Source organism: Ambystoma mexicanum, chromosome 4p (genome assembly GCF_040938575.1).
Source record: "Ambystoma mexicanum isolate Mex_15411 chromosome 4p, UKY_AmexF1_1, whole genome shotgun sequence".
NCBI classification, from domain to species: domain Eukaryota; kingdom Metazoa; phylum Chordata; class Amphibia; order Caudata; family Ambystomatidae; genus Ambystoma; species Ambystoma mexicanum.
Window position 1 is genome coordinate 474416500 of NC_090927.1, and position 26829 is coordinate 474443328.

The 26829-nt window shown below is 46.9% G+C and overlaps 1 protein-coding gene across 1 annotated transcript in view; it reads left to right on the forward strand.

Moving 5' to 3' along the window:
- Positions 1 to 26829, forward strand: part of MBOAT2 (membrane bound O-acyltransferase domain containing 2) — a 1191404-nt gene that overhangs the window by 1113900 nt on the left and 50675 nt on the right. The window contains exon 10 of the mRNA XM_069606006.1: positions 12621 to 12685. Coding sequence (XP_069462107.1) covers positions 12621 to 12685 — 65 coding nt within the window. The remainder of the gene's footprint in view (positions 1 to 12620; positions 12686 to 26829) is intronic.

Here is a 26829-nt window from a genome sequence, read left to right on the forward strand (position 1 = left end):
AACCTCTCCAGTATTGCTCTGCGCTTTGTAGGGGAATTCAGCCCCTGTGTATTCAGGGAGATTACGTTAGACTCTGTCATCTTTTATCTTTGAAGGATTGTCCCCCCTCAGTGGTCTGCGCTTGGAGTACCTTGCTGTCCCCCTCCTCTACTTTGTGCCGTTTCCCTGTGCTCTGACTCTTTCGGTAGTTGTTTGTTCTGTTTTTCGTGACTCTACTCTTTGTCCACTTCCCTTGCCTCCCTATTTCCCTCCCTTCCCCTGCTCCCCCACAACCCCCCTTGCAGCCCCTGTGACCGGGATTTCTCAGCATCCCCCCTTCTGGTAAAGTAGGGCTTAGGGTCACTGTATAGGGCATTACTTCCGAGAGGTCTCTAGGAGCCCTGTCTCGGTTTAGATTCCAAGATTCGTTACCTCCTTGCTCCGCCTTTGCCGGCCTGTAAGTGAGTGTGTGTTCTTTTAGAGTGTTATAGGCTTCTTCGGCAGGTGTCCTGAGCGATCAGCTTTGGGCTTCCTGTCGTGGTGAGGTATTAGCTGGTCTCCTAGGGTGTGGGTCCCTCCTGGGTCTGCTCCTCCGTGTTGTGGACCACTCCCATGGGTTGGATTCGGTGGGCGGTTTGCCGCGGGTCCTGCCCTTTTCTTCTAGAGTTTAATTCACCTCCACTCGCATCAGCGTGAGGCCCTCTTCACATGTGCTAATTTTCCTCTGCCGTCCCTCCCAGCTAAATGTAAGGCCGAAGGGGTATGCCCAGCCGTATGGGATTTGTTTGTCATGCAGAATTTTCGTCACTGGTCGCATTAAGCGTCGTCTGTGTAGGGTAGAGAGCGCTAGGTCATGGAACAGCTGGATCGGGTTCCGATTTATTGTCAGATCCGTGGATAATCTGTCTGCTTTCAGGATCTTTTCCTTCATGGCATAGGATGTCGGTGCCACCAGCACATCTCTGGGGCGGGCTCCTGGTTCTGTTCTTCTGGGTCCGACGCGGTGGACCCTGTCTAATCCTATTGTCTCTGGTCCAGTGTCCAGTAACATATTGCTAAAGGTTAGTTGTAGCGTGTCGTGTAGATCCCGGTCTGGGATTGATTCGGTTAGGCCCTTAATTCGAATGTTGGATCAACGTGACCTATTTTCTAGATCCTCTGCTTGGAGATCGAGGTTATTCGTGGCTTGTGCTAACTGGTCGAGCAGCTGGCTGGCTTCTTTGGATTCTTCCGATAGGTTGGAGAGGCCGCCTTTCAAAGTGTCCACTCTCTCCCCCAGCTCATTGATCTCTATTCGCACTTCTTGTAGTGAGGTTTTTTAGGTCGTCCCGTAGCTGACCAATTTGGGTCTGGAATGCCTGTGTCATTCTGGCCTCCATGCCTCTCAGACATGCCAGCAGGTCCTCCCTCTCTGGGGCCGTTGTGCTCAGGGTTGTATTAGGCATTGTCTTTGTTGGGTATTGTGGTGACAGTGGTGTATTTGTGTCTTGTTGTTGTCGATTCCAGCACTTGGCCAGTTGGTTTTCTTGATTTTTGGGGGACCTTTTAACTTTTGGAGGTGCGTTTTTGGTCCTGGCGCCCGGCATCTAGATTGATCGCTGATTTCTTATCTATCTTTAGTTCTCCGCCTGGTCTGTGCTGGCGCTGTGACTACTGGAGTGGATATTGGCTGGTTATAGGATCCGGGGTCGTCAGCTTGCTCTCAGGGATCCGGTTCTCTCCCGCTCGTGGGGTCGGTGGGGGCAATGGGGCCAGATGCTTGTCCGCGTTCCGTTGTGGCTCCTTCCCTCTATTATTTTGAGTTTTCCAGCTTGTTGTGCTGATGTTTGGGGATCGTCTTTTGTTCCCTTAGGGTCCAAGTAGTTGCAGGGGAGTGTCGAGCCTCTGATGCTCCCCTAGTCACCCTCCCTTGGCCCGATCCCGCTGACTATTTGGAGATGGCGTTTTCACCACTTATGCATATCATGAGGGGAGATATGGGCGAGCTTCCCCCCTTACTGCCTCAGCGACCGTAGCCACCTCTGGTTCTATGTTCTCCAGCTGGTTTAGCGTTTTCTGCGTACTCTGTTGGCCCTTTCATGTTTTTCCCATTATCTCTCAGCGTTTTAGGGTGTGGGCATCTGGTGTGGGGTTTCGCTGGTCGGCCCGGGGTGTTTTCCTCACTGTGGGGTGGCCTGTGGTCTTGATTCCTGGTGGTTCGCTGCCCTCCAAAGTTGGTGATGGAGTTTTGAAGGCACTTCTCTGCAGCACGGGCCCACTGGCTGCGGGCCTGTAAGGCTTTGTTTACCACTCTAGGATTGCCTCATTTGGCGGTTCGTGTTGCCTGGAATGGGAGTGTGTTCAATGTTGTCTGGGCGTGTAAGCTCATGATTAGTACGACCTATCTGACCATGTTGGTGGGTAGGTCTTAAGTCTGTAGTTGACTCTCCACTTGAGCTGAGGTTCGGTAGGGTACTGTGCTCCTTGTCTTGTGTGGTGGGGATATTATCCAGCAGCTGCTTTGGGTGCCCTGCTTGCCGCGTGTGCACTGTTCTGTGGGATGTGAAAGCCCTATACGCACCTTAGATGGGGGGGTGCGTGATACAGGGTTCTGGGGCCCGCGGGCATGAGCTTTGGTTATTGCTGCCGGCCGGGTGGGGGGATGACAGCTGGCTTTTATTGCGTATGAGGCGGTTGCTGGTGTGTTGCGGGCCCTAGGCTGGGACCGTCAGATTGACTACCCCCCCGACCGTACGTAGCTTGTCTTTAACCCCGGAGGCTATCGTCGGTGGTGCGCGGCATCTGTCCATGAGCTCCGGAAGGGCTGGCGGGGGTAGGGGGCGCGCTCTCCGCTTCTCCCGCGTTGCACAGTCTATGCCCCCGCCTCGGCCCTCCTTACCGGCAGTGCTTGTATGGTTTTGCTGTGGGGCTGCACCTCGGGGTGGAAAGACAAGCCGCCTGCCCCGCTGGACAGGGCCGTCGCCCGTGCAGATAGTCTGTTCTCCGCTGGGTCGGGGCACGTCCCGAGGATCCCGCCTGCGCGTCTCTCCTCAGTGGGGGGTCTTTGTTGGAGCTGTGAGTTGTCCTGGGGGCTGATGCTGCTCCTGCTGCTCACCCTCTTCGATGCTCCGGGATGATTCTCAATGCTCTGGGATGATTCTGGGGCTTCCGCTCTCACTTTCAACGACCTCTGCTTTTCATGGGACCACGTGGTTGACCCTCTTCCCGCTCTGGCCTCAGGCCCGCGGGGCTCTCCGATCTCCTCCCAGACCCTCCACCGATGCCCGTGGGGTAGGTCAGTCGGAGGGGTTCCACCGGGGCTCCCCTGGTCTAGATCTGCCTCGGTTGCTGCTGGCTACTGTGTGGGCAGTCCCGTCGGTCTCTTTGTGGGAACTTGCCTCAGGATTCAGGTGGGGAGCACTTCGGAAGCTTTCCGCTCATCAGCAGGGTTCGGTTGGGGGGGGGGGGGGCCAGCGGCCGATCTGATCCGCCGCGGGAGATCTGCTTTTCCTCTGCTGGTGGTGTTCCTCCAGGCGGGATCTCCACTTGTCCTGCCCCCACTGGGCCTTCTGTCTCGGGGCTCCCATCAGTTTTTCGGATGGGTTTTGGAGCGTTTCCCCACTTGCATTGGGGACGCCCGTCTGCACCTGTGGGTATGTAACTGCTATTCTTGCCTACGTTTTTGGCACTTTTCGGCGTGCTTTTATCTCCTTTCTGTTCTACTTTTGTGGAGCTCGGGAGACCTGCGTCTTCACCTGCAGGTGGCCATCTTGGAATCCACAATCGTACTTCTTAACTAAATAACAAGACACAGGTACCATAAATATCAGCAGTAAAGCATAAGTAAATATCAACAGAGACAGTAAATAGCCTTGCCAAGATGTCGGAGGAGTTATATGTTAGTGTATGGTGGAATAAGGTGTCCTCCAGCATTATAGTCCCAAATAATAGGGATTATCAGTGATCAACACAGAGTAAGGAAGTCACATATGTGGTTTCAAAGGGCCTCATGAATGGTGCTTTATATGAGCCCAGTACTAGTGGTCTGTTCCCTCAGCAATATAGATGTGTTTTTTTTTTTTTTACTTGTCTCGTGTCACATTTCCCACGCGAGTAAGCAGGAAGCAGGCGGAAATGTTCCGTGAGTCGAGGCTGGTCCCTGTGAGAAAGCCTTGGAGTAGCTGCTCAGACTGCGAGAGGAAGAGGGGACAATAAACTGAAAATGTGAATCAGTGAACAGGTGGTGAGTAACAGGAAGAGAGAACGAAAGACGTGGCATAAGCAGAGTTCAAGGTATATCTTGGAGGGCTACAGGGGTTAAGAGAAGTAAAACAAGAGCAAGAAACCCTGATGGGGAAAGTATTTTGGAGGTTTCACCAGACCCGGTCAGTCCGAGGCAGACGGCGACGCGGGTGGTAGTTACAGACGGGGCATAGAGGGCAGAGGGATTGTACAGTTGGGGAAGGAAGGTGCACGGAAGCCTGCGGACCAGAGCAGCTGTGATTAGTGCCTCCCTGCTAGAGGCCGGGGATGCACAAAGGGTGGACAGCCAGCTCCTCCAGACTCTACCCATCCCTCTCTGCTAGACCGCTGGGCCCTTACGAAAACGAGAAGCCCTCATCGGCAAAGCGCAGTTGAGGCTCCTTCTTGACACAACACCAGAGATTTGGACATGACTTTGGTCCAGGAGGTCATTGGGAAATATTGTTTGGTAGAGTGTCTTGTGTACAGATCCTAGAAGTCGGCACAGGGACCGTTAATCTGACTGACTGTGCATCATGGGATGAAGAATGGATTTCCAGCGAATACGAGACTGTCCTCTGCCTTCATCTATTTCCTTTCGGGGGCGTTATCTTTATTGCGCTATAAGAAATCCATACTAAATAAATGACCTTTCAGGCGCTTCGTCGGATCATGTGCTCTTTCCACTTCTGGCCACACCACATAAGGTGATAGAAGTGGGGTGCACGTAGGACTGCTACTGAAGGCTACCACACTCTTATAACTGTCAGTGCTAGAGTGGCCCCTGCCTCCCCCTATAGAGAGATCATCCAAGGGGTAAAGGACTGGGGCCAGGGACCACTTTCCAGCACAGTTGACGGCTTAGAGCCAAAGTCTGCAACCTGCAGCTCACCAGATGTTTTGGACTACAACTCCCATGATCCCTTAGTACTGAGCGTGCTGGGGCCGATGGGGAGTTGTAGTAAAAAACATCTGGAGAGCCAAAGGTTGCAGACCCCTGCGAGGATTAGGGTTTAGATTTCCTATTTAACATTATTCTACAGGGTACTAAGAGAATACTTCTCCAACTTAGTATAAAAGAGACCCCGGTTAGAGGCTCCCAGTTGCGAGGCCCATCCTTGCTCACAAACTTCTGTCTCCTAGAAGCTTGTGGAGTGGGTCCTATCCACTTGCGAAGAACACTTCTCTAGATTCAAAGTCAGCAATGGCACTCTCACCCAGAGAAGTAGCGCAGATAACAAGACGTGAATTTTGGAATGAAATTGGTGTGATCATGGAAAAGGTCTTGGATGAATCGATAGGGCTTGATTTTGAGACATTAATACTGGGAAATGATGCTACCTTAGAAATACTCACTCAAAGCCAAAAGAAGTGGTTATTTAGGGGAGCCATGATGGAAAAAAAATCATCCTTAGGAATTGTAAATCCGACATTTCTTTAAAATAAGAGGACTGCTTGAAAGAAATGCTTGATCTGGCAGATGTGGAAAAATGTATATATAGGAAATGAGGCAAGAATGGGTTGTTTATGAAGATTTGGGGCAAATTTCTGACATTGTATTGAATCTGACAATTACATACTATATGATGTGTACCTGGCATCTATGTGGGGGGGGGGTATTTATGTGTTTTGTAATTATGTATATAGTTTTTGCTACGAATTTCTTTGCTATTTCATGTTTTGTTGTTATAAGTAAAATGAAAATAAAAAAAAAATAAAAAAAATACAAGATGTGAAAGAGATTCACACTTATGCTTTGTGGGTGTGTCATCTACAACATGTATCCCTTCTCATCAAATGCCTTGTAGCCCGACCTTCCACATGTTTTCACCTGACAAACTGGATATTCCATAATTTCAGAGTGTCCTTGTGGTGGCAGGCATCCAAGTGGAGTCCTCAATCAGCTCTTCTGACATCCAGAAGAAACCCTACTACACAAGACGATGCCAACCAATGAGTGTTCACCCTACCCTCGGTTTTGAGAACTATCCAGAAGAGCGAATTGTTTGCCTCAGCAATCCGTCATGCTTGCTGGTTAGAATGTGCCAATGGGATTTGATTACCTGTCTACAGGTGGATACCCAAATGTGACATCAGAGCTTTGTGGGGCTACGAAGAGACCAACAACCCAGGTCTACGATTCCAAAATTCCAGGCCACTACCTGGAGAAATTCAATGCCAGTGAATCAAAAGTCCAGTCTCTCATGGAATTCGAAAGCAGTGGATTTGTTTGGAGTGCTAATTTGTGGTCCTTTGGCCTATGACTACGTGGCTATGGAGAGGCAGTTCCATCCCAAACCAGCTCAGAAGAAGGACCAGTGTCTTTCCCTCAGGAATAACCACCCCAACCACTGGAGAAAGAAGACCTGCGTGCCAGAGTTGAGGTACCATCCTTCCATCTAAAACCACGAGCTTGTGATCAATAAGACTGAGGCCGCAAGATAGTGATGCTGTCGAAGCCTATAGGAAGTCTCCAAACCTACCAAAAACTGAGCAGCTAGCATGGTTCATATTGGGGAGAGATGTGTAGAACCCATCTGAGAACCCAGGAGGAAAAAGAGGATGGCGGGGATACCAACCTGGCCAGCAGGGACTTCAAGAACAACAGGACGACCCCATGAGGAGGAATCAGTTTTCCTGAGAAGGAATAGTTTCAAAAACTTTTGGACCAGCGATTGAAGAGCTTCTTCCCAAGTAACTGCCAACACCAATTCAGTGAGCAGCAGAAGAGGGCGTGCCAGAGATAAAGTCACCCAGGGACCTCTGGACAGCAGGCCGTTTTCAGGTAGATATTAATAGTAGCACTGAGTGTAGGCACATAGAAGGTTCTGCCAAGATCTTTGTAGTTTGGTTTATGGTGTTGGGATCATGGTGGAGATCAGAGCAGCGGTGGAGATTTTAAAGTTTATATCGGCAGGTCATTTTCTTATGTGTTGATGTTGCTTTGGTTCATTTGCACATTCAATCCCTCCTTATGTAATGACACTCACGCAGGGTGCAGGGGTGCCCCTTTCCATTTCAGTTGAGGAGGCACTGATACAGTTACCCGATTTTGGGGACAGACCCTCTGTGGGCTTCCATGAGAGAGGCACACATTTCAGCCCCCGCGGAACAACTCGGCGCATAATCATGTCTAATATTATCTGTCTACGAGGGGCTGCAGGAGTAGAGCCGGGAGGAATTGGAGCATCACCCACCTGTGGTTTCTCTGCCCGCTGTGGTCTTCCACCCACTTCCAGGCTTCTAGCACAGTGTGCACTCACCAGGGCCTAGCATCAATAGTGTAGCTGGCATGTATGTGGGGTGCGCTGTTTCTTTGGCCTGTTTCATGGCCTTCCCTGCGAACCCCCCAGGCTTCTCAGCTTGACTCGGGGCCTTCCTGAGTGGTCGCCGAGCCACCCCCTCCTCGCAACCATGATGTATAGGTTTGGGGTAGCCATTCAGCCGTCGCTCGGGACAGTAGCGCCGGTGGACTCCATCCTGCTTGTTGATGTCTCGGGATAGGCCTCCTCCTGGGATGTGTGAGCTCCAGAGAATCCACAGAAAAAGATTGACTGAACCCAATACAGGCCCATGCATCATCCATAGGCTATAGCCACTCCTGCCAGGTCATGGTTTCACATTTATTTGTCACCAGAAGCTCCCACCAACTGAATCCGGAGTTGTGGAAATCTGTTTCGCCTACTTGCTGAATTTGTGTGTTAAGGACTCTCTACGCTCTGCCAACGCCCTGCCAGACGTGGGTCCCGTGCCTGCTGGGCCTAGAGACCCAAGGTACTCCTCACTGATGAGCCCCAACAAGGGCGAAACATGTTTGGGGATGCTTGTGGTCTCGTGCAGAAGGGATGTGACCTAGCAGTTCGGGCTGGACTGCCCCTTTTGGGGGGGGGGGGGCAAGCCTGATTTGCATATGGTCTTTCCCCTTCTGTAATGGCTTGGCAGGCGAGGAACGGTGATCTGGAGGGTTGCCCAGAGCAATGCCAGTGGTTAAGATTAATTCTAAACCTGCCAGCCACCACCTCTTTGTTTTTGCTGGTAGCCCAATGAGGACAATCGAAGCTGTAGGGCTTAAGATGATGGCTTTAAACAATTACTGTTTTATTAAAAGTTGAATGTTGTGTTGCGAGGTGCTGCATGACTCTGGGTTCCCAGGCACTGTACAGCACCACACGGGATTCAGTTGCAATGACAGAGATCACTGACCCCTAATACTCATTCTGATTCGATATGATTTTGCATATATATCGCGCATATCCCACTGGAACCAAGCAGAAGACCTGCGTCTAGGCGCTGATGTTATATTCCTTTGCCCGGCTATGAACATGATAAACATTACTGAAACTAGAACGTTTTCAGATCCTTCCGGAAAAGGCCAATAGAGCTGGTCTTCTGCGAAACATCAGGGAGTGTTCCACAGACGTGGACCTCAGACGGAGAAACAACGGTCCCCCCTGGAAGCACAGTGAGACCGCAGGACAGCTAGCATATGTTTTATCAGATGAGCGCAGGGCTGGTAGGGGCTGGTAGAGATTAAATTTTAAGACCAAATATGTAGGTGTCATTCCAAAAATACATTCATGAATAAGACACAATGCTCTAAAATCAATTCTCTTCGGAACTGGCAGCCAGTGCAGCGCTCTCCGATACTTGGAGATGGGAACTTTTTTTGGCAGACCAAAGACCAGTGTAACAGCGGCATTCTGGCCCACCTTGACCCGCTGGAGTTGGCCATCAGGTGCTCCCAGAAGAAGAGTGCCGCAGTAGTCAAGCCTGTAGTTTACCATTATTCGGAATTGAACCGTGCAGTGCTCATAAGGATGAGGGCCATAATACTTTTTAACAGCCCGAGTTGAAATAACAGACTTGACCACCTCTGAAACATGGGCATTACAACCCAAGCATGCTTGCCAGATGCAGCCGACATTTTTAACCTTATTTGAAAAAGATGTTGCTGCATCAAAGATGGCTGGGCACGTAATAATGCTGTGATAATTACTAAGATGATGTTTTGGCCCACACACTATAACCTCGGTTTTTGAGGGGTTAAGCTGAAGCTTGCTTTCAGTCAACCAGCTTTTAATCGCGGTTAGTCGCATTATCTTTGCACCTTTCTGTGAATGCGCGATGACTGGGATGCCTTGTGTGCTTATCCATGTGGTTGAAGCGCTCATATTATATCTACAGTTTGAAATATTATCAGCTCCCCTTTTGCACCATGCACGCTAGTATGCGATGAGTATTAACTGCGTGCTCCCCAAGTAGACAGAAGAACTGTTTAAGGTCTCGGAGGGGACATTGATTTCTTGATCGCCTTGTATAAGAATCACAAATTCATGTAGGTTTATTACCATGTATTCAATATCCTTCTTGTATATGGTTTGTAATACTTTCTCTTTACAATCTGCCCAAGGTATCAAATACACTTTGTATATTCTTGATGCTGGCCGCTTACATTCCTTAACCTCTATAGGTTTCCCATCTCATGCCATCAGGAGGAATAGCATAACATGTCACATTACATATACATATACATTATAACCAATTTAAAAGGAGTTGTAATTCAAACATATTTGATGCTAGATGGTATAAAACTGACCTGATTTGTGTGCAATGTGATTATGCTTAATGGAATTCCTGACTTTCATGCCAACATATACATTCCTTATGTTAGGGTATGGTTTACAAAATGTACCTCTCATTTTCAGTATTAAAATACAGTCCGCTTAAGATATGTATTTTCTGATAATGAAATGAGCAAAAAATAAGTTGGCAATAGCGGAATAAAATAAATGTGTGGTCCAGCATGTCACGGGATATCCACACTGATTTTACACCTATTCAGTAGCCATGTTACATTTAAAGATGGCGACGGCGTCTATTCATATTATGACATACAACTTAAAGCACAATAATGCTGCGCACGATGTGACATTTACCGGGCACCCATTGCCTAATTGTAATCGATCATGTAATTAAAGTGGTGCATGTGCAATTTATATTTGATTGAATTGCCATATAAAAAAAATTGAAATCAACATTTAAGGAACTGATATTTGCCATGTAGCTTGTGATCTAGGTTCCAAGCAACTATTAATTATTATTGAATGGAAACCTATAACAGCACAATAATTAATGTTTTAAATAAAGAATATAATTGGAATGCTGCACGATTTCAAATCAGTTTGAAGGCATTAAAGGGGACATGTCTCGATTATAAACACACCACAGAGGGAGAATGCATAACAGCCAGAGGGGATGTGGCTGGCTTAGGACAAAAGGCCCTGAATGAGTACTTTTTGTTTGGAGTCTGAGAAAACTGCACAGGAGGGGTAGTCAATACATAGATTCAATTTGCAGTAGGAGGAAGGAAAACACGGGTGGTTTAAAAACGGGGTCCACATGATGAGTGATCATACATTAAGAGCAAAAACCCTGCTAGATATCAATTAAAGCTAAACTGTTGCAGCAGGCAAGAAAACGGGCAGACCAAATGGGTTGCTGAATACAAGTAGCTGCAAGACAGGCCCGCTGTTGCGTCTGTGCACCGAACACATAATCACAGAAAGCACGGTCCACTTCCTATGACTGTGTGCGTGTCGTACAGAGACCGAGGAAGCGGAACGCTGTGGCATGACCGAGGCGGTAAGAAGAACATAGGGTTGGGCCGGACAGGTTGGGTGGCGCAAGAGGCAATACAGATTAGAGTGGGGGCGAACAGGAATGCAGATCCTGGGTGTGAGTGTGCGGCTGGAGCCCCCCATCGGGAGGTAGGGGACATGGTGGGCATAGGCCCCCTGGGAGGGATGGAAAGCATGGGAGAGGAAAGGAGCCAAACTGATTTGGGGAAGAGGGAAGGTCGGTGGGTGGGATTTGATGAGTTGGGGTTTTGTGACTCGGGTTTCGGGTTGTTGCATTAATGCGCAATCACATAAAACCCTTTTAATATGTATTCATGTTTATTATTATTCATTTCTGATGCTAGTCATAGTGGCGCCTCCGGAGGATTGGCTTTGCCCAAAGCCTTTCCAGAATGCCATGTGCACATCCAGTGGAACTTCCAGTAATTTGCGTTAAGGGCTTCTGTATTAGTAGTTCAATCCCCAGTGGTGGGCATGGAAGCCCCACTATCGGAACAAAGGAAACTCTTGATGCTCCTTTGCCAGAGTATGCACTTCATCATGGTGGGGGAAGTCCTCAACTCTCTATCTCGCTCTGTTCCGGGAACAGCCACTTTCAAATATATAGACCTGGTAGTTGAGTCCCGGCTCTTACGGTCTCCTGCATCCAATGTGGTTTATCATGCTGCAGTGAGAATACGACGACTCCGGCCAAGTTCTCCTCCCAGTGGGTTATCTCCGCCAAACAAGGATCTTGAGATTCTTACAAAGCTTGCCGCTGCTACATGTTGATGGCCGGCGGGTTCTCCAGAACCTGTTACTGTTGCGCAGCTTGAAGTCCTAGTTCTTGAGAGCTGGCCGAATCCACCCTTCTCAAACATTGTGTTCAGTTGAGCACATAGGGAGGATTCTGCCTGGGTTAGGTTGAAAATGAAATTTAAAAACACGGTTAACCTCTCTGCATAAAAATGTCTAAATGTCTCACCATTTACTTGTTTTCTGACAGAAGCAGGCAACCACGTCTAGTTCTGTAATAATGCTAGGCCTGGTCCACAAGGATGTGCACTTTAGCGAATGTGAGATGCCTGTGGGTTTCTCAGATTGACACTTGCCACCTAAAACCTGATGTGTAAAGCCTACACCTGTAGCAACTCTGGGGATCCCTGGGGCATCGCTCAGATACTTGCGTACAAATGCGATTCACCAAAATTAGCTGTAGTGCATTTCAAAGATGTGCTGTGCATCTCCAGGTGTGTAAATCAAGTATAAAGCAGCAGGTGCACATCGGAAAGGCTCATGGGCAGCTCCTAATTTGCTGCAGTGAAGGTCTGCGTGAATCACCCGCGCGTAAGCCTCTTCCTCTAGGGGTTATATAAGAAACTGCAGGTAGTTCAGTGTCATCCTTTTAGTAATCCTCACTATTGTTTTGAATGCTTTAAAAAAAAATCTTTAGTTACTCTGTGTCTCATTGTGGAGAAAAAAACATCCGTTCCTTCCCCAGCTCCCCTGACCATTCTGCCCATATTGCCATCTGTTCCTTCCCCATCTCCCCTGACAATTCTGCCCTTATTACCATCTGTTCCTTCCCCAGCTCCCCTGACCATTCTGCCCCTATCCCTGCGGTACATCTCTTCTAATCTGCTTTATTAATGTCCCTCCAGTATCTGCAGCCCTTCTTCCTGACCAGTCCTTTCCAAGTGGTATTAATGTTCATTGAAGTAACCCCATCTTCAGAAGTTCTGTGCTTGTGTTTTGAATATGTTCGATGTTTCCATCTTTAGCAGCAGTGGTTTTGTTTTACAGTTTTCAACAAGTTTCAAGATGTTCATTGACAACTGGAATATTCAGACGGCTCTTTGGCTTAAAAGGTAAATTCAATCCAAGAACACTTTTTTTTATATCAGACACTTTTTTGGGACATTAATTCTGTGATGTATCAAATACAAATAATTATGCATGCAGAGGTGGCTATGTTTGTTTCCATTACATCATTGAAATATTCCAGGAAAAGCAGAGGAAGACCACGAGAACTCTACTGGAATACAGTAGAATTATAATGTTTGATAGTTCCCAAACACATTCAGAAAGCCTTTAACAGAAATATTTTTGGGGTGTCACATTTTAGAGGTGTCTTCACTTTGATTCACTGGCGCTTCTTTGGATTCATTCTCCAATTTTACAAAGCAAATTTCTTATCTGCCATCACTCTTTGTCATGCAGGCATTAATGCACCGCCCCTCCCCTTTAGCTTCTGCCTTGATTATATGTGGTTCTACCCATATCCCCACTGGCATGGTTTCCTTTGGGTCTAGTACAGTGCAGTGCGCAAAATAACAAACATGGATGGCAGAAATTACAACCACAAACCAGTCAGGATAGGTGAAGGAAAGCGTAATGTTTGCAATGTCCCCCATTCCCAGGAAGTACCAGTGTTATTCTCCTGGGAAGGGAAAATGGTGCACAAAGAAAAGTCTCTAGTTCTCTTGGTACCTGCTACTTGCTTCCGCTGGGTTCCAAAAAGGCTGATGTGATCGCTTGTTTCTCAGGGACATCCCCCCCCTTTCTTTGTCCTTCTCCTTCATCCCTTGTCCTTGCTGGTCTGCTTTGGGTGTGGCTGTACAGTGATTCCCATGGTGTGGTATCCAACATAGACTCCCCCAGGGAAATCCTCACACCCCGGTACCAGGGGAGGACTGAGTCTGGGCATCAAGCAAGGCACTTCCCAGTTTCCAGGATGTGGGTCAAGCAATGTTGGTAGGATAAGGCATGGCCAGCTACTCTTCCAAGGATCACGGCCCCTAGTCCCAGCAGATTACTCGGTTCCAAATCTTTAGATTCCTGCTTTTATATTCCCCCCCCCCCCCATGCTGTCCAGCTTCACTTGCTTTTACTCCTCTGGTTGAACTGCCAGTCTCTGCGATGAGACTTTATGCAATCTCTGGTCCTCACCTTTCCAGAATCCTCTCTTTTTCTAACCACCTGCCATCTGTGTATTTCCTTTCTTCCGCTATACTCTTTTGGAAACCTTCGTTGCCCCTGTGGGCTGTGTCCATCTCCCACTCATAGCCTTGAACCTATCTATCTCCTTCTTCACCCCTTTGAGCAGAGCTCTCTCCCCTCTCCAGATCTTTCCCACTATCACCTTCACCTAGTGTGAACGACTGTCTCCACTTCTTACATCTTTCTATCACCTTCACCCTTTTGGGCACAACCTTACACATCTCTCTTTCCATCCCCTTTTTCACCCCATTTGGTATGGCTGTCTCCACTTTTCAGATGTTTCTCTCCATCATCTCCTTTACCACATTAGGCAGAAATGTATCGTAGATCATGTTCACTATCACCTTCTTTACCCCTTGGGCAGGTCTGTCACCACTTTCCCACACTCTCTCCCTCTCGTCTTCAACCTTTGAGCACAGCTTTCTCCCAGGTCACCTTCACTACCCTTGGCCACTACTCCCTCACTCCTCACCAGTAGCTCTAGTTCTCGTGGCTTCTCAGTTTGGTCTTCTGTCTTTTCTTCCACATCCCAAACACCAGTGTGCTCAAGCATTCTGTACCCCTATTCCAACCTCCTGGGCTCTGCTAAGCGGGAATTAGAAATAAGACACTGACCCGTAATTTCTCCTAGAAAAAACGAATTAATAGCAAAGATCCATAAACTATTACAAGTAGTTGGTACTACTCACAGTATGGACACATGGACCAAATTTCATGTTACGGGTTACTAATGTTTACATGTGATGTATTATTGTTTTATTCATGTTTTTTGCACACAGTGAAAAAGTTTGTAAATTAATGTCTATCCGTCTAATCATTTGCTCTATGTGCTGTGTATAGTTCAGGAGCCTTTCCTATACTCACTGTCTTTGGGTTCTCGAGTATATGATTATATAGGAGCAAGAGACCTTTGCCTTGCCTCCTTCAATATGTTTGTTTTTGCCACTACATGTATATGAAGGCTGAGGGAATATTATGACTCCCAGATCTGAAAAAGAATGAAAAATATTAAATAAAGAGAATGGAAGAGGTGGGCAAATAAACCCCCTCAACATTTGTTTTTATAAAATCTGAAATGATTATGCTTTTTGCTGTTGCTGAGTTGCGAATTAAGACATTCACTGTGAACTTGAATGAATGTACACTCTGTGCACAAAAATGTGACTATTGCCACATCTTTTTGTTACATGGAATTGTCTTGTCTGAACTTTTATGGTCTTATTGCTTCACCTACTCATCCCGACCAGGGTCATATTTAGAATGTTTCACAGGACCAAGAACAAATATTCGAACTGCATGCAAACTACCACAAACTGTGGTGTGTTGTGCTGCTGTACACGGAGTGTGCTGTAGAAAGCGTGGTGGATGTTTGTGGAGCAACGTGTTTACCAGAAACACCATTGGAGTGTCCTGCAGTCAATCCTGACCTTTGAGTGACCGTGAGAGGAGCACCAGCTACCATGGGTGCACTCTTACACTGACCTTGGTTGTGGTCCCCAATCCGCCACCAACATTCAGGTGCAGGGTGTATGCACCAATATCTTCTTGGGAACCCTCACTCTGCTATGATTTGCACCTCCTGCTTCACACACAAGGCCTGGCTTTGGACGGAATATGTTTACTCCACTGGGAGTGCACACGCCATTGGGTGAAGGTATGGAGATAGTTTATAGAAATGTGTGGGTTCTAAACATCTGTCAACCATTGAGTAACTGACACTCCGATCCTCTCTTGAAGGCATGTTTGCCCATGGGCCCTCATCTGAAATGGGAACTTGTTCAGAGACAACAGAATCTCCTCATTTGCATGAGGAACACCTCCATGCAAGTGAAGGATCACCCTATTCAGAACATGTTAGTACTTTCACAGGGTCATCCGTTATTGCAAAAGCCTACTGGTCGCATCCCCTTCTGTAATACTGAACATGCACTGAGGGACAGAAATAGCTGTCTTTGCCCTTTTGTACTCCCAGCGCAATTTTTGTAATATGGCCCCTGGTTGTTTAAAAGCCTTAGTATGATATGTGAGAAACCTGAAGGCACCCTCACAACTACTCCCCAGGGATCTTCTGTTCAGGTGGCCAGGGAAAGGCCATCGCTTTTGGGAAGGGCCATCGCTTTTGGATCCCGACCCTGGGGCTGGACAAGCAAGGGAGGATCACCTGAGTGGAGGGTCCTTGGGGATCGGTGAGAGAGTGCCAGAGGGCCCTTTTCCAATAGTGACGTCCTTTACCCTCCCTCAGCCTTTGTAGGATATTGTTATTCCTATACCCCCTCTGACTTTGCACCAAGCACTGAGACAAGGAAGAAGCCTCATAGAGTAATGGAGGACACCCATACAAATCACCTTCTAGTACTGCGACGAAGAAGAGGCATTCTGCAAACTACAGAACTGAAGGTCAGGCATGTCACACTAATTGGCTCAAGTGGAGTCAGGCAAACCAGGTAAAGATGTCACCTGAATCCCCTTGATAGGGTTGAGGTGTAGAAAAGGTGGCTTGCAAGAGAGAATGGAGGAGAAGGCGTGGGTAGAGCAGAAGAGAAATCCAGATTGACCATGGCAAACTAAACAAGAGCAGGGCGCGAGAACGCTGGAAAGGTGCAGAGCAGGCCGCTCTGCAGAAGTGTGGTGAGAGATCTTTGTCTCCAGGAAGCCAGTCAGGTCAGCGGAATGGACGTGTGCAGTGCTGGCCCTTCTCACTTGGTTCTGCAGGTGCTCGTTCCCCTGGGTGTAGAAGTCGGCCCATCAGAGTCTGGGGGGTAGGTGGTGAGACCCTGACCTTGGGTTATGAGAAGCAGTACGTGAGGAGAAGCCAAAGAAACCCGCAACGCGCCCGGTGAGTCTGAGAATGCAAGAGACCTGGTACGTGTATGAAAGTTGACAAGATACATAGTATTGGAGGGGTCGCGTGCAGTAGGCATGTTCGCGAAAGTCTCTGATTGAAGAAAACTAACAAAACCATTGAGCATCATGAAACGTTCTGAACTGTATGGAAACTGAGCATCAGAGTGGTCACGTATGAGAAAAGTATTACGTGTTTCTGAGGATTCTGATAGTATGAAAGCTGTAAATGAGCTGCTGAGGGGAGCAGCAAAAATTGAGCAAAAGGATAAACTAACAAAACTGAAGGTTGTCGAGGGGAGAGCGAAGTGTGAGCGAAATGCCAAATTGGCAAAATAACAAGCTAGAATGATAAAAGAAACAGTCTTGCAGTAAAAGGCAACCAAAAAGTGGTTTATTAAGATGATACAGAGCTTGGGTGAGTTGCGTGACCTGTAATGGGTGGACCGTGCAGTCTGTCAACTGCGCCAAGACTAGAAAACCCCAACAACAATCTAAAGAGACCTGTGCAAGCATGGGAAGGGCATCCTAAGCTCCTAGCTGAACTTTGAAAGACTATCTTTTCTAAATTAGCATTTTGAACTTGGGAAAGGGAACCCCAACTGAATATTGCGAACCCAGGTGAACATTGTATACTGAGACCAATTGTGCTTTGAAAGGATATTTTGAACTTGGGGAAGGGAACCCCGAACTCCTATTGGAACATTGTGAATCCAGGTGAGAATTTTTTTATACTGAATGCAAGCGTGCTTTAAGAAGGGAATCCAAGTGGAGTATGTGAAACCAAAAATTAGAACTACATCTTGAACTTGGGGAAGGGAGTCAGAAATCGCTTCAGACTTTATTTTTTAACACTGAGTTACTTTTGAAGAACCCTGCAGTACAATCTATATTAGATGTGAGGCCAAGCATAGATTATGACACAAAGGATTTTGTTTTGGACTAACTGACTTAGACTATCCCTAGTTGCACCAGTTGAGGGAAATCCCAAATTAGAGATGGGGTAAGCTAGGCGTTCCACCATCCTGAAAACGGAATAGAGCCAAGTGTATTGTTGAAATTTACCTTAACGTCGTCTGTCTCATCTCTTGATACCATGTCTGTCTCACAGATAAAAATAAATCTCCCTGGGAAATGCTAGATTCTATCTCATACAGCAAAGTTGGGAGTGTATGGGAAACACTGGACTGCAATAAATATCTTTTAATCGAAAGACTATGTTCAGTATCCCAGAGCTATGTATTTGTAGGCCGATTAATTTATAAAATAGCTTGTTGGGTTAATGAAACTGCTGCAGTCATATATGAGCATTATTTAGTTTGCAGGAATAGTGAGTCCAAGTGAGTCGTTCATCCTTGCAAGGTTGGTAAAGTGGGTACTGTGAAGGCATCATGAAGCGAGATGCAGACAACAGATTCAAAGCTCAAACAGAATCTCTTTAGTAACACAAATATCAGGAAGGATGAAGGTCTGCTTGCCCTAAACTAAGGTGCGATTTCCCTACCTGAATGAAACTATTGAAAGTTTGAGACAGAAAGTTCAACTTAAAGGCCTGTCTGTGTTCAAAACCTATCCTTGCCCTCACAACTAAAGCTAAACAATGTGTAGGGATGTCAGCAGTGAAGGAAGGAAATGGTGATCAAAATAACATTCATTGCCTTTCAGCTCCCTTTCTCCAAGTTCAAGAAAGTTCCACAACAGTCTTGTGATTACCTTTACCAAAACAGTTTCACAAATCCTCGGGGCTCCCTTTCCTAAGTTCAAGGCAACACAGTTCCAAAGAGAATAGTCTTGAGTTTCATGCACTCCAGTCACCACTAATGTTCCTTAATTCTCAGGTATCCCTTCCCCAAGACCTCAACTTGCCAACTTATACTTGGTCTCTGTCTCTCAGTGTTAAAACAACTCCAGATCAACTTGACACTCCCTCTGAATGGGATTAACAGTTCAGTCAGATTACTCCTTCTTGGTTTTACTTCCACAATGTCTTTGGCTTCCACAATTGAGGGTTCCCTTCTCTAGGTGCAGTTGTCGGACCGCACGGTCCACCTATTACAGATCACGCAACCTGGAACCCCTAGGCTCTTTAGCCCACACAGGTTCTTCTGTATCTGCCCCTGTGTGAATGTTCTCACTCACTTGATTTCTCCTTGTCAGCCTCTTGCTTTGCCACAATGTGTCACATATCCTTTGCCAGTCTTTGGCCTTGCCACACTGTATTCATGCATAGAATTAGGTTTGCATGGTTTTATTTTCTTCCCCACCTTTCTTTCATGCTCTTTCACAATCTTCCACACTTGCTCTCTTATCTCATTTGTCGCTTTCGAATGGGCAAATTCACATTCATCTGTCATCAGGCTGTAGCTCTGCCCTTAGTGTTTATTCAGTTTGGTATTCAATATTCTTGATCGGTCACTTTTGCTGTTTACTATTCTTCCAACCTGTGGCTTCGGGTTTGTTTCATTATTCGTATACTATTCTGTTCATTCGGCATTTGGCTTGCTTGATACCAGCTTCCCCGAAGAGCCCCGGCCTCGAGTGACTTTCCCCTTTACTCACTGGTCCCTGGCGTTCCCTCTGGGCAGCTAGCTGGCTGTTCCATTTCTGCTCCTCCTGCTGACTTGCCATCTACCGCGAGCCTGCTCGCACTTCAGGTGCTCCTCTGCTCCAGCCAGTAGCTCTGCTTCACTTCCGTGGACACTGGCGGCTACTTTGTTTTCTTTTCTTTGCCCGCAGCTCCAGCTGCGTTCCTCCGACAACGCAGGCCCCCACACCTGTGACTTTCTTACGGCCCTCCTGGGCCCCACAGTTCCTTGGGACAGTCGGTCAGTGTCCTGGCTCTCCTGCAGGACCCACCACTGCTGCCTCCACGCAAACAGGTTCCCCTTCTGGTCTTCTTGCTGCTGGTCTCCTCCTTTCTTATACACCTGCAACCACTTCACAGGTTGCAGGTGTGAGTTCCCAATTGAATTTGCCTGACTGCAATTAGAGGTGAACTTGGGACCTGCCTGGCCTTTACAATTCTCTGCAGGCCTCTTCCTCATCTCATCACTAGAGTGGTGAAATGCCTTACTAGTGTTCACTACTCCTAGTTGCCTCTTCCGCCTCCCAGTACTGTAGTAGGTTGAATGTGGAAAAATGAGGGGAGATGTTTTACAATAGCCTATAAAGGCCGGGTAGGTTTAGGTTGATTCTCATAAGGGAAAGGGGGAATACCATTTCTCGCCTGTGGATACCCTCTTCCCAATCCCCAAGGACCCTCCACCCAGGTGATTCTCCCTCGTTTCTCCACCCCCAGGGTCAGGATCCAAAAGCGATGGCTCTGGCCACCTTGGAAGAGGATCCAGGGGGAGTAGATGTGAGGGTATCCTCAGGTTTCTCACAGTACTCACAATTTAGATGATTAGAACACATGTTATTTACAGCAATACAAAACTGCAAACCTTTGGTAGCATTAACATACACAAAGTAAGTTACTAATACATGTAATAGCAGTTAAAGTAAAAGAAGATTCACTATTAAAGGTGCATGTACCACATTGGGTATGTTAATTGAGCAAGTTATTGCCGAGCCCAATAAGGTGCACATCCTGTGCGATGGAAAACAATGAGGATCAAAGGAAATCTAGCATTTTGTTCATGTGAATGATGGTTTTTCCTTCCAAGATGGCCACTGATCAAATAACTCTTAGCAGCTGACATGTGCAGCTGTTGTAAAGAAGGGATTCAGCGAACGGATGCAGGTGTTTCCCACAGAGAAGAAATCGGGTTTAGTAACTGCCAGGCATCACTGCTAGCGCATGTGTAGGAAGCAGAAGCTGATTATCCAGAGCGGGTGAGCCAAGTTAAGTTTGGGGCAGCAACCGAGGTCTGGACCAATTTTAATGTTCCACATTCTGGTCATGTCGTGAGTAATAGACAGCATTCTGGGGATTTACCCAGATGCAGTCAATAACTAGAGAATGGTATTAATTAAGGTCAAAGGGCGTGGTCATCAAGCTATTCGTGCACCCCTCATTGTTTAGAAACGTAGATGATAACATAAGACACAAAAACCTGAGTGAAGATGAAAGAAAAGCAATGCATTTAAGGTGTAATTATTTTGACCATGGGAAAGAACAGGTGTGATGGGTTCTTTTAATGGAGAGTAAAACATAAGAGCATTTACCTCTAGTTTAATTGCATATTCCCATTCAAATGTAGATTGGAGTGAAGTGCGCGTTTTCTTACCATACATTGGGCCTCATTACGAGTTGGGCGGTATCCCGGTGGTAAATCCGCCGGAATTCCGCCCAACTGAATTACCATTACCGCCACGTGGTCCGGCAGAATTACAGCTGGATTACAAGTGGCAGTGTAATTCCCCATTATTTTTGAGTCTGCTGGACTCAATGGGGCCTTTTGGCAAAATTACTGCTGCAGTAATTCTGCCGATTCTGTCAATTTTTCGGCGGTGAGTTGGAGGATTTACCTCCAGGATTTTCCTGGAGGCAAATCCTCCACTCCAGGCCCAAACCCATAATTTGGCGTAGTGGTAAAGTTGGTGGTCAGACTTACCGCCAACTTTACCACTTAGCACCAAACTCACAATGAAGCCGATTGATGGCCCAGTTCTGTGTAAATGACGAGTGCACTATTGTGTTTAAATATCAAGTTAGATCTGGAAATGGCATCAGTTTATAAATGGCAAGGAGGCTCCAGTTCCTCTGTGTTCACTAGACAAAAGATAGTAATTGTGCCCTGAGTCAACGGGCAGTCCAAACATTGCTTTCCTGGGCATCCATTTGTGGTTAGGTGTTTATTCTAAATCCAGGGTGGGTGTTTTCTATTCTTAGCTCACCCAAAGTAATGTGAGAGTTCGGGCGTACTTGCTTAGGTGCACAACATTGGCCTGATCTTAGTACAGCACAGACATTTTCATGAGAGAGCTGCCAAATTCTATTAAGTAAAGAATGACATGTTTTAAAAATAATATTTTACAAGGATAGCAAAATAAATGCAAGAGCTATAATTAAACGGACATTTCCATGTCAATAATGAGAATAAACTACTGCAACTCAGTATGCATATCAAATTAATGTAAATCTATGAATACATGTATGCACAGACATCCTAGTATTTGTCTGTAAGACATACACATAAATTACACAGGAATAGCACATTACAATGTTGTGGGGCAAGAAAAGAAAAAAAAAAGATACAAGGAGTGTGATGGGGTAAGGGGCTTGAACCTGTTAAGGGGGATTAAAGACCCCTCCCAAACTGGAGGAAGCTGCTTACCACGGTGTGTGACAGAGCTGGTCCTGGGGTGAGGTAATTATGGATGTGACCAGTCCCAGACCCTCTTAAGCGACTGTACCCACAGAATCTGCTCGTCAGTTTTCTGGCCCGAATTCTTTTTCATCTGAGAATCGAAGGTGGAGCGGGTGCATGGGAGGGCCTGACCAGAGAACCCTCTTAGTATGGCCTTCCCACAGTCGTGCATCCATCAAGCCTTTAAACATGTAACTAAAACACTTAACTCCACAGGTAGTTTCGTTGTGTTATTTGAACCATCTGTGACAGGTGTCATAGATGACCTCAAGAACACACCAACTCACAAAGACAGTTCAAGAATGTTTATTAAAATGTTTGAGCAGGGTCTCACTAAGGGACCGTCCCTTCATCTCTCGTCACCCATGAGCTTATCCCTTCCTAGGCCAGATGTCTCTAACCCGTAGGTGGTCACTAGAGGTTGGTAACCCCTACTACCTGAATTCTGGCTGGCTAATGCTGAGGGCCTAAAGGCATTTGCACGATCTCTTATTCCCTCTTGGGATTCCTTGGTGGATGCTAAGCTGGAGTCGCACAGGAAAAATTTTCTTCACCAGTGGTGACTTCCAGTCACCCAGGTCTCATTTGGTCGTTACCTCCCATGATCTCATACTCCTTGCACTGACGTTCTTTCTTCACTTTCCCTCCTACTCTCCTTCCCTTCTCTTCCTCCCTCTTTTCTTTCTCTCCCTCTCTTCCCTTACAGTGTTCTTTTATCTACTGCTACTCTCTCTGGCTCTCCACTACTCTCCACTCCACTCTCTACTACTCTCCCCACCTTCATCTCCCCACTACTCACCACTCTCCTGCAACTACTCTACTATCTTCCCACTACTCTCCAATACACTTCTTTCACTACTCTCTACTCTCTTCCCTCTGTAAACTACACCTCTCCTGTCACAGTCACCCCTCTTTCAATCTCATTCACCTTTCTCAATCAGCCTCACTTACTCCCTCCTTTACACTCCCACTTAGTCTCACTCACCTTAATCACCATACACTCAACCTCACACTTGTGATGAATTCAGGGAATTCATCCCTTCTCCGGAAGGTGGAGACACCCTTTCTGGACTAGGGAGGTGATCCGACTCCACTCAACACCCTCTAGGGGACAAGATAAGTGGGATCTCACTGGGGGTGACCCCCCAGTTTAGGGGACAAGGAACCCACAAGTAAAGTTGTTACCACATCTCCCTTTATCCCAAGCATTTGTTGGCTATATGGGAAGAGAGCAGTACAATAACATGCAGGGCCCCTTAAAGATGACTTGTTTGGTTTTTCAATGGCCCTTTAGAGCTGACTGGCTTGGCTTCTGACCTGGTTCTGTTAACGCCCAACTCGGAATAATTGTACCAATGCTGTCTCCTCGCTTAAAAGCCCACAAACCTATGCAGAAGTGGAGAGAGCAAGCTTGAGGGCTATACACAGAAGTCTGTGCTGGAGCACAGAGTTGGGGGCAGTCTCTCTTCCAGGAGAACCTTGGAGGATTCCCGTAGCCCAGAGGAACGCTACCGAATCCAGGAAGGTGTAAAGTCCAAGGAGCACCGAGTCACCGAACCAAGGGAGAAAGGAGTCCCCGCTGGAGTGGCACACCAGCGTCCAGCTGTCCCACTGGCGAAGTCCTGTTGGGTGCAAGTAGGAAGACCCATAAAAAGAGACGCAACTGCAAAGATTGTGAGTTGCGGTTCGTTCCGCAAGGAAGGGAGAAGCCACCTTCCCTCCCGACCACCGCCACAGAACAGGTACACAACAGATCGAAAGACGCAGATGCAGGGCGGTGAGGCACCCAGACAGCCCACAAGAGGCTGAGAATATCTCACAAGGGGCGTGAATGCAACCACAGAAATGGAGAATGGGAGCGGGAAAGGAAAAAGGCAAGAAACTAACCAAGGACTAGACCACAAAGACAGTGCAATCTAGGAGAAATCCAGCTAAACTCCTAACCAAGTGGTTTTTATGCAGGATGACTATAGATTACTGTAGATTTATGGGAAACCTTCAAAGTGCTAATAAGGAGCATGTCTATATCCTCTTCCATAGGGGAATGAAAACTTTACCACGTTCCCTGAAGAAGGCTGAAACCATCACCAAGGAGCCCAACATGGGAGAAAGGTAGAACACGGTCTGTTGGAGACTAGATCCAAGTACTGAGAATCTAGGTAATGTGTATTATAGGGAACATAGGGTTAGAATACATGGAAAAGGAGATTTATCTGTAAAGGATTTGGCATGGATGCTATGGAGGGAACCATCTAAGAAGCCAATTTCAATTTCAAACATGAAGGAAGAGACCATTATGTCCCAGCATGGTATTAATACTGTATTCAAGGTCTATGACTGGGGTTTATCTTCAAGTGCAGATGAGGTATCGGACTTGGATGTATGCGGAAGTACTGTAGCAGGCATCACTCCCACGACAGACTCTTGAAGATGAGGTAACCCTTGAACCTGTATGGAAGATGGAAAGAAATATTAGTAGTCTCAACTCAGTCAAGACTCCTGGGCTGGATAGCATCCCAACCAAATTCTAAACAACTGGCCCCATGTTTACCAAAAATGTATTTAAACACTTTATCCTATGGGACTCTGCCCTTTACTCTCAGGGAAGCTTTAATAATTGTATTGACTAAAGGCCCTGACTCATTATCCCTCCAATCATCTGCTTTCTCTTTTGAGTGTGGTTGTTAAGTTACTTAGTAAGCCTATATCCACCAGATACCTAAATTAATATGTTATGATCAAACATGGTTTGTACCCAGTCACAATAACATGTCCAGTTTGAAGAGGTTGTAACTTATTATTGTGGATATCAAGGACACAGACGATGACATGACATGGCAGTTGCATCACATGATTCTGAAAAAGCTTTCAATTCCGTTAAGATTAAATGGCTTTTTCACACTTTAGAATTATTTGAGGTCGGCAACCATTCTGTTCAGTGGGTTGAATTATTATACGCTTCCCAGAGAGCCAGAGTGAAAACTAGAGCAGTGATATCTGAGGGATGGTTACTGAGCCGAAGTAAGATACAGGGTTGCTCCCCTACCTCTGTTGCCATTTGCTTTAATGATAGAACCTCTGACATGTATCCTTAGATCATATTTTCAAGATGGGAGAATTGGTATTGCGGGAGGCAGACATGCACTTTCCTTATATGCAGACAATCTTTTGTTGTATGTCAGTGACCCTGCCATACTTTGTTATTGATCATTTTCAAAGGTGCTGGCGGGCTACACGATTAATTGGGATACATCTTTTATCTTCCCAATAGCCGGCTTGTCCACTGCTTCCACAGAAGACCTCCTTCGAGCCCCACTGAGATAGGAATTGGAATCATTACATTATCCAGGCATTCAAAAGCATCATACGAGCCAATACTTAGACTTGTAACCTGACTGGGGCATTAGTGGCCGTCACACCCTGAAATGATTTTTGGATAAGTTTCTTTTTCTCTTTAATGGGTTATAAAGCCAGTTAAACATGATTATTCTTCCTAGGCTATTTTATTTCTTTAATAATATTTGTTACACTATTCAGGTCTCATTTTTCAAACTTTTGCATCAGCAGATTGTGCGCCATTTTAAAGGAAGGTAAAAGAGCACGAGTACCCTTGTCGGCACTAACGGAAAGTTTCAAAATTGAGGGCTTGCTGTGCTACATTTTGAAACATATTAATTGTCTGCTGTGACAAATCCCTAGATGTTGTCCCTTCCTCCCCATGGGGCCAGGGTGGTGCGTCCACAGTCCATTAGTCGCCCTTGTGGTGGTGCATTGTTGGAGGATCACATGGAGAGGGGAACCCTTCATGGAACAAGGGAGGTCATCTTGGGGAGAATGGGGTATGATCATAGTATACCCAAATCCCCCTCATCCTCCCACCCAATACAGGAACTGTTAACTCCCAAAGCCCACATGTACATATGCATCCCTGACATGACTGAGATCAGGGAGTGTCGTGACTAGCCAAGAGAGGTGCATATGCTAGGAGTGTGACAAAGAGGAGGCGCAAAGCCACCCAGATCAGTGCTCCCATCCCCACTGAGCAGACTATACAATTTGACCACTATAGAGATATAAAAAGGGCAGAAGGACTCACTAATGAGAGCGACCCTCCCTGGAGGAACCGGGAGATTAGAATCCCGTACGAAGAAGGAAAAAGCAACAGGGGAGGGAGATATACCCATCTGCAGAAGCATTCCTGCAAGGACTGCCGTGGTCATGCTGGAGCGGGAGACGCGAGACTCAGCAACCATCCAGGCAAGAAAGTGGGAGTGAGGGAAACACCTCGGCTGGGCAGCCCAAAAGCAGGGAGCTGCTGTGGAGCCACTGCCGTCCCTGGAACGATTTGAAGACGCCAGAAAGGGGAGCCGAAGCCTGCAGAAAACCAAGAGACGCCAGTAAGCACCGGGTAGAGGGTGGGAAGACCGAAACGCTTGTAGGGGCCCCCAAAAGGCAGAAAAACCACATAACACGGGTCTGGGACCCGCACCCACTGAACACTTGCATCCAGAGTTGTCTTCTTCGTGGCAGTACCTGGGAAGATAGTATACCAGGGCTGGCAAGTTCCCAAGGAGGGGAACCATGGTTCTGGGACCCATACGCAGAGAGAATAATACAGAATAACAAATCCATACCAAGCAAGACCTGGCAGGATAGTGAACTAGGTTTGCCAAGAGAACGCAAACCTGGCAGGATAGTGAACCAGGTTGGCCAAAGTCAAGAGAAAGCCAAATACGGATATGGGACCCCCATACAGTACAGCAAACCCCAAAGAGTTGTTTTATACAAAGTAAAACTGGGCAGTATAGGGAATCAGGTTTCCCAAAGCCAAGAGGAAGCCAAATCTGGGCTGAGGACCC